Genomic DNA, 12631 nt, shown 5'->3' with positions numbered 1-12631 from the left:
TTGCATCTGTGGGACATTTTTCAGCTTTTACCAAAAGAAAAGCTGAAAAGTGATTCATAAATATTTCAACTTCAGGCTGATTTTGAATTTTTCCAATTCATCTAAAATCCTCCACATAAGGAGGTGTTCACTGATCTAATAGGTTCAGTGTCAACAAAAGGAAGTGGAGTGGGTCCAGATGCAATGTAAACAGGAAGACACAGTACATCTATATTAAGCACAAGAAATACATATCCAAAACACACGGGAAATATATCTTGTTTGGGGCTGATGTGTTTTATAGACTGATGTAAATCCACTTAATTACTACTTGAGTTCACAGTAAAGTAAACATCAACAGTGATGAGAAACCCGCTTGAAGATAGACATGATTGAGTAGTATTTTATCATAAAAAATGAACAGTGCTTTTATAGAGAGGTGTGCTTTAACAGAGTAAAGCAACATATTAACCATATATATGCAGTCCATATTGCTTGAATATGGTACAAAGTAAACATCTGTTATGTATTTTTACGTAAATGCTAGGAGTGTATTGAACCCAATAATGCAGTGGATCCACCAGACTTAAAAAAATGAACAAAAACTGAAAGCTAAACTAAGAAAAATGATAGAAAATCCTAAAAATCCTATCCTATAAACCTAAAAAATAATTTTACATAAAAACATGGTGTCTCAGGTGTTTTCTGCATTTGTACTTACTCAGAATATTTAGCAAGATTTCCTGGACTTTGTTTTTTTGTACTTCTTCCAGCTACACTGAAAAGGACCAGTCATCTCTTTTTGTAAACTGCTACAGTTGTCACATGAGCGTAAGAGGTAACATGTCAGTGTTGGGTTCATAATTTGCTTTTGCATCAAGTGGTTTCTTTTATCTAAGTTTTGTATCCATATCTCAAAATCTGTGACAACCAATCAAAAAAAACAACAATTCCCCCATCATTGGCTGTTCTTTCATCATAAGGGATAACTCTTTATTACAGCCACATTTTAAGATAAAAACGGGTCATTTCAGCGAATGAGCATGACCACAAAAAAATCTGAAGTCACTAAGTTCATGGTTAGTTCTACTTGCATTGTTTTAAACCACACTAAGCCACAGCTCAACAGACAATAACCATGCCAGGTCCTCTGTGGGGCTGTACTTACAAACCCAGCAGTGCTTGGAGCTAAATGCTAAAATCAGCAGCAGCTAATCAGGACTAAGCAAGTTGTGTGTGTGTGTAAGATTTGTATCTGTATGTCAAAATCTAAGGCAACCTTTAAAAAAAAACCCCAACAACTGTTTTTTAACTGACTACAAGATGTCAAGATTTTAGCATTTTAACCCAGTTTGTTGTTTGTACAAGAAGAATGCAAATTGAAAGTCTGCGGCTATGAAACCAGTCAGGAAGTGGCATTCAACTTCCTTTTTATCGCAGGCATTACTTCACTGCATTGGTCAAGCTTGTGCCTGTCTTGTTCCCATTGTTTTTCTTGTGCTCCCTGGTGTGTGCTTATCCTCTGCATGCATTTATTTTCATCATGTCTTTGTAGTTTCTGATGCTTGACAAGCAAGCTTGCTTTTCTCTGGAAGGCATCTCCATCTCTCAGCAATCTCACACACACTACTGTGGCCACAAAATTCACTAGATGCTTTTGCTCTATTTTTGAGTTTCCCACTATCACTCTCTGCCAACTAACAAGGAAATGATTACAAAATGTTATTCAACTTTTTGCATTGTGGCGACAAAATCTTATTTATCTTGATCTGTGAAAGCAATGACACACCTTCTGCCTGCCTAATCTGGACACGCAAAAATAATGCATCACTATCACCTCCAGTCTGCAATCAGTGTGGACTTTCTATGGTGGGGAGTGTTGCTTTGTTTGGTCATAGAGTCTAAACAGCAGTGAAATAACATGCCATTTTCGTGACAGAGTAAAAAGACCAGTGTTTAATTTAACAAGTTCACAGATTTCATACTAAGCTTAGTTTTATATATATCACCATATTTAAGACTAGGGTCAATCTTCTCATGTAACTCTCTGCATGAACGCTAATAAGATTAGCTCACAATGTTTGAAAGCATTCCTGTAACATGTATATAAGTCAGTACAGTGCATGAAGCAAAGAACAGTGATATAAGAATGAAAAAAATGTCGTAAGAAACCAATCTGCGACTAGTATAACGAGGAAGTTTACCATGAGTTTGACAACAGAAGTTCTTAATTAAACAATCCAAGCACGTCTGTAACCTGTCTTTCAGGAAGGTAGCTTCCTATGGCTCCCCAGGGCCTATTCTATCACAACATATGTAAATTATTTAAAGTGTTCATGTTCAAAGGTGGTGCACCTGGCCTGTCTCATGTTTCATCTACAGCAGTAGCTCTCACTGCTCTCACATAATGACTATTTTGTTGTGGGGCGGATCTAGAGAAATCTTCTTAGGCTGGCCACCCTACACATATCCAGTTCTTACATCCTGTAATATGCATTATATGTGGTTAAAATAGATATAAAACATATATCTATAAAATATCTGAAACATATATCTATAAAATATCTAAAATCTGAAATCACACACACACAAAACCCTGATAAAAACCGAGTACGGAAAAAGTTTACTGAAAAAACCACAAACACGTTTAATGAATTATTTTCATAACCTGAAATGCAAATATAAATTGTAAATTTTGAAAACCTGTGTACAAACTTTGTAAACAATTAAGTTATATACAACCATTTACCTAAAATTGCAACCACTGCATCTGCCATTTTTTGTACAACCATTTACGAATACTAAAAACTAAAACTAAAAACTAAAATTAGTCGATATCGCTCTCTCTTTCGCCACCGCCACTCCCCCAAATTTTCCCTGTTCCTAAATCACCAAATCCCACGTGTTGCCATATCATTTTTATCGGTGGACATGGTACACTATTCCCCCAATAGGAAAGGGTGGCATTTTTTCCCCCTTTTTTGCGCTGTCCAAATGCCGTTTTTACCGTTTCTTTTTACACAAAACGTGACGATAGTATTCTTTTTTTAAATTTAATTAATTTTTTTTTCTTATCATAACTTGATAAGACTTGATAGTGGCTTATCAATAAAATGTAAAAACTGGCATATAGTTTGAAGTCTGGACTTTCAACACAAGCCGAAATAGAGACCCTGGTGTTAGAAGATGCGTGACTGCAGCTTGTAGCTATGTCAGCTTAAATCGGTCATGTGATCTGAAGGTGTGGCTGTCCGTCAACCCAGAGGGTTAATAACACTCGCCTTCATTCCAGTTCTAGAGTGGAGCAATCAACCACCTGTGTTGAAATCGGAAAATAGCCATTGTGTTGATTCAAAATGCTTATGATTGTGTGCTCTGGCACAATCATAAGCATTGGTTGCTACTGACAACAAGAAATAAAACCGTTTGCTTTATGGGCTGAAACATTTTTTAGTGGTGCAGGGAGGTAACGCTATGCAATATACTCAGTTTTAGAATTTATATTTAATGTTACTTGTAGCCAGACTCAGAGTGTTAATGCTGGCTAATTTTAATATACAGCATTGTGATAAGCAAAAATAGAGTGGACTTGGGATGGAAAGACATTATTTTAGGCTGGCACATGCCACCCCATGCCACCCCTGTAGGTCAGCCCATGTTTTGTTGACCAGCTTTTTTCTCCTAAAACTTCAATATTTGTGTTTCTGTCCATCATCTATCAGTTTTGCGTCTCTGATCTCAGCAGTTCTGCTCTCCGCAGCACCTTGATCACATTGGGGAGCAGTTTGTCTTTAAAGTCCCACAGTCGGGTGTCCACGTGAAGCCGATCAAGTGGTGGATCGGTCGGAGTACTGATTGGCGAGTGAATGATCCGACAAACGTCTGGTGGAACCTTGAACTTTGTTCCAGACATCTTAAGCACATCATGCACTGAGGTCTGCTGCACTGCTCTGTAGGTGCATAAATACATGGACAATCACACAATGCCTCAGGGTTAAATGAATGCTAGTGCTGAACACTCAACCATTTCTCCCATTATAACCCACCTTGGCTGAACTATTAGCTTGTGTGGATGGTAAATATTTCTGTTAGGCTCCTCTCTGTAGATATGCACCATAATATCAAAGCCTGGCACCCCGTTCCATTGAGGCAGGGGTCCCCATTTACTTTGATTAAAAGGCTTCTTGGGATAGGTGTGGTTCTCAATGAGAAATACTCCTGTCTGTAGAAGAACAGTTTAGGTTTGACAGGTGCAGGAAGGACATTTGAAAATAAATTTAGAAATGCTTAGAAAAAAATGTTACATTTGGATGCTGTTTTTGGAGCGTGTTCATCAAAGACATCAGATCGTTGTGCTTGTATGGCATTAGAATCTCATCAATGTCATTCAACAGGACATAGCGGGAATGCTCCATTGATCTGTAAATGCACTCATTAAGTGTGGTCAGCTGGCCAAAGTAGTGCACGTCCCCTCCGTGCTCTGAGTGAAGCCAGCCACGAGATGGATTCAGATGCTTGTCAATGGGCCAAGGAACCATTTCCACAAAGCCCTCGTCGCTGTAGTTTTGCAACAGGCGATCGAGCTCTGGACCACAGCTGGTGTTATAGATCACCACTCTGTTCACACCCAGCAACCTGGGGCAAAGTAACAGGTTTAAAGGCTTACATTTATTATATTTCATTAGTTTACGCCTTTGTTATTTATTGCATTTAGCTTACAAAAATGCATTCATATCACACAGAGGAGTTAGGAAGCATACATATAACAAATAACTGGAAAAGCAGAGATTTTTTTGTTTGAGACGACATTTGACTTTAAAGCCACAGAGAGGCCAGTTAGGTTTAGGGGCATCTTCTAAAGGAAAACATTTACACAGCATTATAAGGAAGTCTATATCCTGATACAAAACAGATCTTAGATCTTTATGGATGGTTTGGATACTGGTAGCTTTAGGGGTTAGGATGTTTTGTGTGGCCTCAGTCAAATGTGGCCACATTTGGATAAAAACAAACAAACAAAAAAACCCCAAAACAAAAATAAAGAAAGTAGTGCTGTCAGCATTAATCTTGTTAATATGACATTAACGCCATACCTGCATTAATGGGGCAAATCTCCGTTAGCCAGTTAAGGCGGATTGCCCCGTGCGTGGGGCTGGACCGCTAATGTGTTAACAAGCTAACCATATACAGTCTATGCTCCACACTTACATCAGCACCTGCTACATTTTGAAACTTCTAATACTGGAAATATCCACTTTGGTGAGAATGTCAAAGACTCTGAAGTTCAGCGAGCCAACCTTATCCTCCGCTCTTGAATACAGAAGTAGAAACACCACTGAAGAAATTCAGGAGCTTTACAATTAACAGCAACCGTTACACAGAAGTTTGCTGCATAGTTTTCACTCTGTAGCTTGTAGTGCTGTTACTGTACTCACCTGTACATTTCCAGAGTCTCTGCAAACTGAAGCACATTGTTGTAGTCCCCAAACAGATTAGAAATGCAGACTGTGAAGTCAAACTTCATGTTTTCTTCCTTTTGCCTGTCGCTCTTTTGGTTTCTTATAGGAAGCCAGGTATATTCAGATGCACTTTCTTTGTCTGGTGTAGTCAAGAGAGTGACATGTGTAGCGTTACAGTTCTGAGGAATCTGACACATGACGTCTGTAGTGGCGAAGGGAAAACCAAAGTGATCAGAATGTTGTAAAATTGTTGCTGGAGTGGTTTTACTTAAAAAATTTGTGCAGCAAAAAACGCAGTGAAGGGGCTGTATGGAGTCTTTCTTAAATATGCCAATGATGCGTATATCCAAATCCCTCACTCTCTGGTCCACGTATGCTGACACCAGTAAGTGCTTGGTATTTTTGAGCGGGGTGATGGTCTGCTCAGATACTCCCAAGGAGCAAACACCTGGAGCCCCATGTGGTTTTGGGATGGATTTGTTGTTGTTGTTTGGCATATTCACATTGAATAGAATAATGAAGATTAATGCAACAATCAAGGGGAGAGCCAGCTTCTTTTTGAGAGATTTTGCTGCATCCATCCATCCAGCGCAGATGAAGCTAATTTCCAACCTGAGGAGCAGGTGTAGAATCACAATTACAAAGAGAAATGTAAAAATTCCTTAGAAATTTGCTTGCTGCGATGTTTGTGGAACATCAACAAACCTGTTTTCAAACTTTATATTTAATTTAAGTAGCCACTTTGATGTTGTAGGAGCCATTTTTGGGTTAATACCTTATGTTGCCGCTAAAGGTCACCTTTTTTTGTTTTCGTATGATTGGTTCACGGAAAGGTATTTAAGGTAGACGCACATAATCAGCATCAGGTGTGTTGTTAATTGTAAGAAGGCAAACAGTTTGTGACCGCTGCGCTGTTATGTTAAAATGATGTTGGAATAAAGACCAAAAGGACAAGATAAGTACTGCCGGAGTTATTGGACTGTTTAATTAATTCATGCATACCAGTGACATTGCGTCACCCCCGTTAACAAACACCTCAGTGGCTTCAAGCATAGGCTTAGCCTCTACAGGTGTCTTTACTGAAATATTCTTGACAGATGTAAAGACCCAAACTCCAGGTTCATTTTATGTAATAACTGAATCCTGCCTGATTGTTCTCCTATTTAAAAAAGGCCTTAAGAAAGCTCACCTGTGTCCCAGGATACTAGTCAATGTCAACCACTGTACTATTGAGAGCATTCTCACCAACGGCATATCAGTGTAGTATAACAATTTTACCACAGATGGTTAAAAAACACTAAACCAGATGGTAAAAAAAAAAAATTGCCCAATGTATCACTGGCACTCATTTGGCCAGCATAGCCCACTGAATGGTCATTGATCAATGGGCTTTGATTAGTGGTAGTTGATCAATGGTCATGACAATTTGCATATTAATGATCAATGAACTGACCTCACAGCTTACTGTTTATTCAGTGGGCTAGTTTCAGTCATTGTGCAAATGTACTGTTTATAAGGTTGGGGAAACCTGCAGTCAGCTGAGACTAAAGAAGTCACTTGGATGAGTGATGATTCTCCCACTGAAAACGCTACATCCAGATGAACAGAATCAACCTTTTGGGATATACTTACCTGGATGATTGAGCATGCATCAAGATACCCATTTCTTTATTTGCAAGTTCACCACATAATTGATTTGGCAGATTTTTACACAAAAGTTATCTTTTTTACAAAACATGTAAACCACAACGTTATAGAGCTATAGAGTGTCCTCAAAGAAAGAAAGAAAAAACTTAAATCCTATTAAACAAGTTAGTTTAAGAAAATGGAATATGACCCGATATTGTTTGACTTATTGAGTTCTTTTGCAGCACCAAATATCAATAAGATTCACTTTAACTTCCATTTTGAATCCCCCTTCAGTTTTCTGTGGACAACCCATACTAGATGCTCCTTTACAAAATCAAGGGACCCTGTGGTAGAACTTGACCTAAGTGGCTAAAGAAGGGCAGGAGACAGATGCTGTCCAGTGTAGTGAGTGATTTATTCACCATTTTTGTGACCAAACAATATTTACAAAAATAAATAAGAAACTTAACTCCATAGTTAACTCAGTTCAAATAAACATAACTGAACTTAAATCAACAGCAATTTGGCCACATGCATACAGCTACACTGACCTGCTCCTTTCTCCTCAAACACCTGCATTCTTCTGCTTAAATAGTCCACTTAACCAAACACTCTCACCCCTGGACTATTCCATTAGGTAGGTAAGGCAAACATTTCCCTACTCAATCCTATGCTGCTACTCCTTCTAAGCAATAAAAGCTATGCTGTGTAATCAATACATATTACAACGATACATTCATTTCTTTATAAACACTCTAAAATGAGCTTTATTAAATTACAAGGATTCTCCCCCTTCTTCACCTGGTCTCTTCCTGTGACCTCAGATTAACCATGAAGCTATAAATACGGGAAGTGAAACTACATTTCCTCCTTTTGTTCCTGGAAGACAGGTAGGTAAGGTGAATTCAAACTACACAGATTAACAGTTGAAATAAATAACACGGTAACTTACTTAACAAACTTGTCAGAATTGATTTAAACCAAGATGTTATGTTATATAATCTGTAAAAGTGCAAAACATAAACAAACCCGGGATAGTACATGTTTGCCTATTACAGAATACATATTTGATATGGCTAAATCAAAACAAGAATGTTAACTAAAAATATCAGGCTTTTAACTCTGGACAAAAGGTTTTCTCACCCACTTTGTCACAGACCCCAAAGGGTGAAATGTGTGTCATGCCTGTGCCCACACACCCCCTGAGTTCGCCCACACACCCCCTGAGTTCGCCCACATCTGTGTGCCTGCACAAGCATGTTTGCTATTTAAGATAAGGAAATACCAAAAAAAGGAGATTTGAAAACAACATACACTGTTGTTTAGTTTGCCTGACAAAAAAGGTGTTTTTTGACAAAAACAGCTTTATCCCAAGCAAAAAACACCCCCCAAAAAACGTAATAACACTGCTTTGCAGTGCTATGAGGTGTGCTCTGGCCTCTACATAGGACACATGCATTGCAGAAGAGCCACCTCAAAAAGACAAGACTCAGCTGTACACCTGCATTTAATTGGAAATAAATTGTCACCCAGATACAGATACACCTCCAAACATCTGGTTCTTATCTATATATGACACCCCCAGCTCCACAAGCCATTTGTTCTCATTTTTGTGCCCCACACTCCCTTCCCTTTTTTAAATTCATTCACTTCTTATTAGTACATGGCCCAAGAGTTGCCGCCAGTCCACTCTGAGGCCTTCCCCAAACCGCAGCTCAATTCATGTTTAAGCCTTTTGCCTTTATCGATAAAAACACTGTCAAATCTAAAATGAGGACGTGGGCCCAGCTAGCGAAAGAACAATGGTCACTGAGTTTTGTCCTTGCAGTTTATCCTCAGACAAAAAAATGATTAATCCTGAGGGCAAAACATTCAAACCAGTCTGACAAAGAACCAAAAACAGTTGCATCCTTATCCCCAGTTATGACACCACAAGAGCAATGCCTTTTCTTCTTTTTCCCCCCACATTATGACTAAGATTATCAACAGCGACCCTCAGGACCACCTCTGAAGGAGGAGTAGTTAAAAATCTGTCACTTAAATAATCCTCTAAAAACATCTAGTTGCTGTCACGAGATTGTCTGATTAGCTATTTGCATTCCCCAATGAATGCTAACACTTGACATTATTTTGACACATATATTTGCTTACATCTGCACACATCGTACATTTCATCTCTAGACACACCGCATACATTTTCTATATATTGTGTTTTGCTCGTATTTCTTGTACAAAGACTGTGCAGTGAAAATAAAGTGTTAAACAGTAAAGAAGAGTCGAATAGAGATTTAAGTGGTATCGACTTGGAAACAGATCCAGTTTAAAGCATCGAATTAAGGCAATGAGTAGAAACTTAGCTCTAACAGAAACCAGACACGCATTATAAGCCCGTTTGTATTAGTTTTAATACTCCTTTAAAATATAATATTTACCGTTAATTAACTCGAGGAAGTGTAGTCAGGGCGTTCCTCCTGCTGTTGTCCGAGAGACGAGAGATGCATGAATGCTCGTCTCCGCTTATTTCCTACTGCGCCTAGTATCTGATTTTACTACCTCGCCCCCGACACGTAGACGGGAAAAAAACCCAGAAAAAATGGCTTGTGGTGTTCTGTGTATCATGTCGCACTCGTTTCCTTCGCGATATCTTTTCAGGCAGTAACGCTACGCTGAGACACTTCAAAACTACTTTCATTTTACACGGATATTTTATATTTTACTCCACACTTCTGGGTAGATTTTGATGACGTTTATAATATATTTGAGTGGATTCCAGTGCATTTAAATTGTGTCAGTTCATTGTAACTGTGTTCTCATAGTGCAGTGCATTACAAAAATGACATTTTACATATCTGTGGTAAGATTTTGACCTGTTATGAACAGATCTGCAGAAGTCAGGCAAGGATCATGATCTCATATAACTGAACGTTTAAAAAAACAAAAATCCACTCAAATCACATAATCATGTGCATAATATTCCTATTTTTCAACTGTAACTGTGGTTTTGTAACAGGAGGTACAGTAACTTCATTGGATGCTTATTCAGATTGACCGACGCTCTGTACATGCTGTCTTCTTATAGTTTTTAAAAAAAAAAGTATAAGGAACAAAAGGAAAATAAATCAAAACTCATAGAAGAGACTAAAGACATGTCATGATCCCCCATCCTCGCCTTGCTGACCTCCCTGTTTCTGCCTTTCTCTCCACTTCATCCTCTCTGCCTCAGTCCTGTTTTTCCTTGTTTGTGTGTTTACATGTGTGCGTGTGTATCTGCAGGACAGTGGAGTTTCCCACAAAACTGTTTTTCGGTTCCGCACACCTGCTGGCATTGGGTTGTTGAATGACTCAGACTTTGGTGATTGTCATACATTTTGTTTGCCTGCAATGAACTTACTTGCTCTTTCTTGTGTGCAGGAGTCTGTGAATAAGAGGTGTGGGGAGTGTGGTGAGCGATTGTAAATAGCAGGTGAGCTAAAGTGGACAGCAGTCTCTGGAAGAAGAATCACTGGCACCTGGGATCAGGATTGATCACTACTGTGGAATTGTGGTTTTTGGTGACTGTTGTTATCGCTTTTTATCATGATAAATAAATTCACATAATGTAATGACGCGGCAGGGCTGAAATAAACTATTAACATGGGATAACACAGCTGTGTTGCATTCAGGTGTTAATGTGTGCCAGGGAAATCTGGAATCACATCTTCAATTTATATGTAATTCAAGTAAGTATAACCAAAGAAACATAATTTATTAGAAATTTACCTGTGAACAGAAGAAAATTCAAATGACCTGATTATTAGTAGTATTTGCTTTAAAACATATGCATGGATGTAACTAATGGTACCACAAAGAAAGCTGGGATAGTATGTTAAGCAAAGTTACACCAGCAATGTCTAAATTAAAGCATTATGGTCAACTGTAAAATAACAAGGAATAAATTATCAAGGGACAAGTGGTAAATGAGTTCAAGCATAACCACTTTGTCACAGACCACAATATAAAGCTTTTGTAAGCCAATAGTATGTGGTATTGTATGTTATATGTATTCATCAAAATGGGCCAAAAAATGGTATAAAGAGCTTAATGTTTCAAAAAGTATAAAAGTTATGAGCACCAACAGATATAGCACGCATCTGCAGTAGGAGCAGAACAATTTAAAGTTGAATGGTGAAAATCAGATGAAAACTGAGGGAGTAGTTAACCAGCATAGTTGAGACTTTGCAAATGAGTCTGTGTGTTGGTCCATCATGTACGTGCTCTGCTATAGAAGTCAGCAGTCTTACTCTCCCCATACAGCGCCAGTTCACAGCAACAGTCACTTCAGTGTGCTTTATATTGTAAGGTAAAGACCTTACATCAATGTAGAGACAATCCCAGCAATTAGATGACCCCCTACTTGGTGGCACTGGAAAGGAAAAAATCCCCTTTAACAGAAAAATCTCTGCCAGAACAACATTCTGAGAGAGCAGGATTCTGTCATTATTAGTTGGGGGTGAGGGGAAGGAGACAGGACAACAAAAGATGCCAGAGAGGGACAGAGATGAATAATAACCAATGCGAGTTGTTTATTTGTCCAACGAGTAAATACAAAGAATATAAAAGGAAACGGGAAAAACTCTAACCTAAACCTGTATTGGGAAACAGTACTAGAAATACTAGAAAGTGAAGCCACAAGAGAATGTCCCCTGTCAGAGCGTTAGACTCCAAAGGGAGACTCGGACAAATACACAGGCAGGCGATTAATGGAAGGTGGAAACACACAGGAACACAAGAACTAAATAGCAGGAAATTAGTGGTTGAACCTGTCTGGCTTTATTTGGCTTCATGGATAAATAAAGCTGGGTATCATCTAAATTACAATGAAAATGTATGTTATGCCTTCTAATAATATTGACTAAAGGGACGATGTATAATGCAAATATAACTGGTTTAAGCACCAAACCCTGTGGAACTCCAAAATTAAAGTATGAAGAAGAGTTTATGAAGAAGTTTATGAAGAAGATTACTATTTCAGTGAACAAACTGGAAGCAATAAGATAAATATTATTAAAATGATCTACAGCATGCTCTGTTCAGTATAGGAAAATGATATGGTCAGTGTTGCACTGAGGTCTAGCAGCACAAGCAGTGAGAGGCTCACCACTGTCAGAGTGCATAGCAAGGCAAGGCAAGGCAAGTTTATTTATATAGCACAATTCAACAACAAGGTGATTCAAAGTGCTTTACAGAGACATTAAAAACAAAAACAAATAAAAAGCATGATTTAGAAATGATTAAAACAAACAAACAAACAAACAAACAAACAAACAAACAAACAAACAAAACAGTACATAAAATCAAAAATCAGAACAGTAGATAAAATCAGTAGTTAAAATGTAAGTTTTGAAATTTAATCTTAAAAGTGCGGATTTGGTGCTTTATTCAAATGCAGCTGAGAATAAGTGAGTCTTCAACCTGGATTTAAATAAACTGAGTGTTTCAGCTGATCTGAGGCTTTCTGGGAGTTTGTTCCAGATATATGGAGCATAAAAGCTGAATGCAGCTTCTCCCTGTCTGGTACTGACACT

General features: G+C 38.3%; 1 protein-coding gene across 1 annotated transcript; it reads right to left on the bottom strand.

Annotated features, from left to right (window-relative positions):
- Nucleotides 1-3697: 3697 nt before the first annotated feature.
- Nucleotides 3698-5935, bottom strand: LOC134644650 (uncharacterized). The gene is made up of 4 exons (XM_063497737.1): nucleotides 5415-5935; nucleotides 4284-4614; nucleotides 4026-4201; nucleotides 3698-3929 (listed from the first exon to the last, which is right to left on the bottom strand). Exons 1-4 carry the CDS (start codon nucleotides 5933-5935, stop codon nucleotides 3698-3700), a joined length of 1260 nt encoding a protein of 419 aa, XP_063353807.1.
- Between the last annotated feature and the right edge of the window lie 6696 nt (nucleotides 5936-12631).

Source organism: Pelmatolapia mariae, linkage group LG16_19, assembly GCF_036321145.2.
Source record: "Pelmatolapia mariae isolate MD_Pm_ZW linkage group LG16_19, Pm_UMD_F_2, whole genome shotgun sequence".
Lineage (NCBI taxonomy): Eukaryota > Metazoa > Chordata > Actinopteri > Cichliformes > Cichlidae > Pelmatolapia > Pelmatolapia mariae.
Note: the sequence above shows the minus strand (reverse complement) of the source record. Positions and strands in the feature narration are given on the sequence as shown.

Bases quoted from the DNA above. Each gene is read 5' to 3' on its own strand.
- LOC134644650 (XM_063497737.1), bottom strand. From the start codon at position 5,935: ATGCCAAACAACAACAACAAATCCATCCCAAAACCACATGGGGCTCCA. The intron at 4,202-4,283 runs GTAACATTTTTT...GTTCTTCTACAG, and splicing joins TCCAAAAACAGCATCCAAAT to ACAGGAGTATTTCTCATTGA. The intron at 3,930-4,025 runs GTGGGTTATAAT...ATGCACCTACAG, and splicing joins AAGCTAATAGTTCAGCCAAG to AGCAGTGCAGCAGACCTCAG.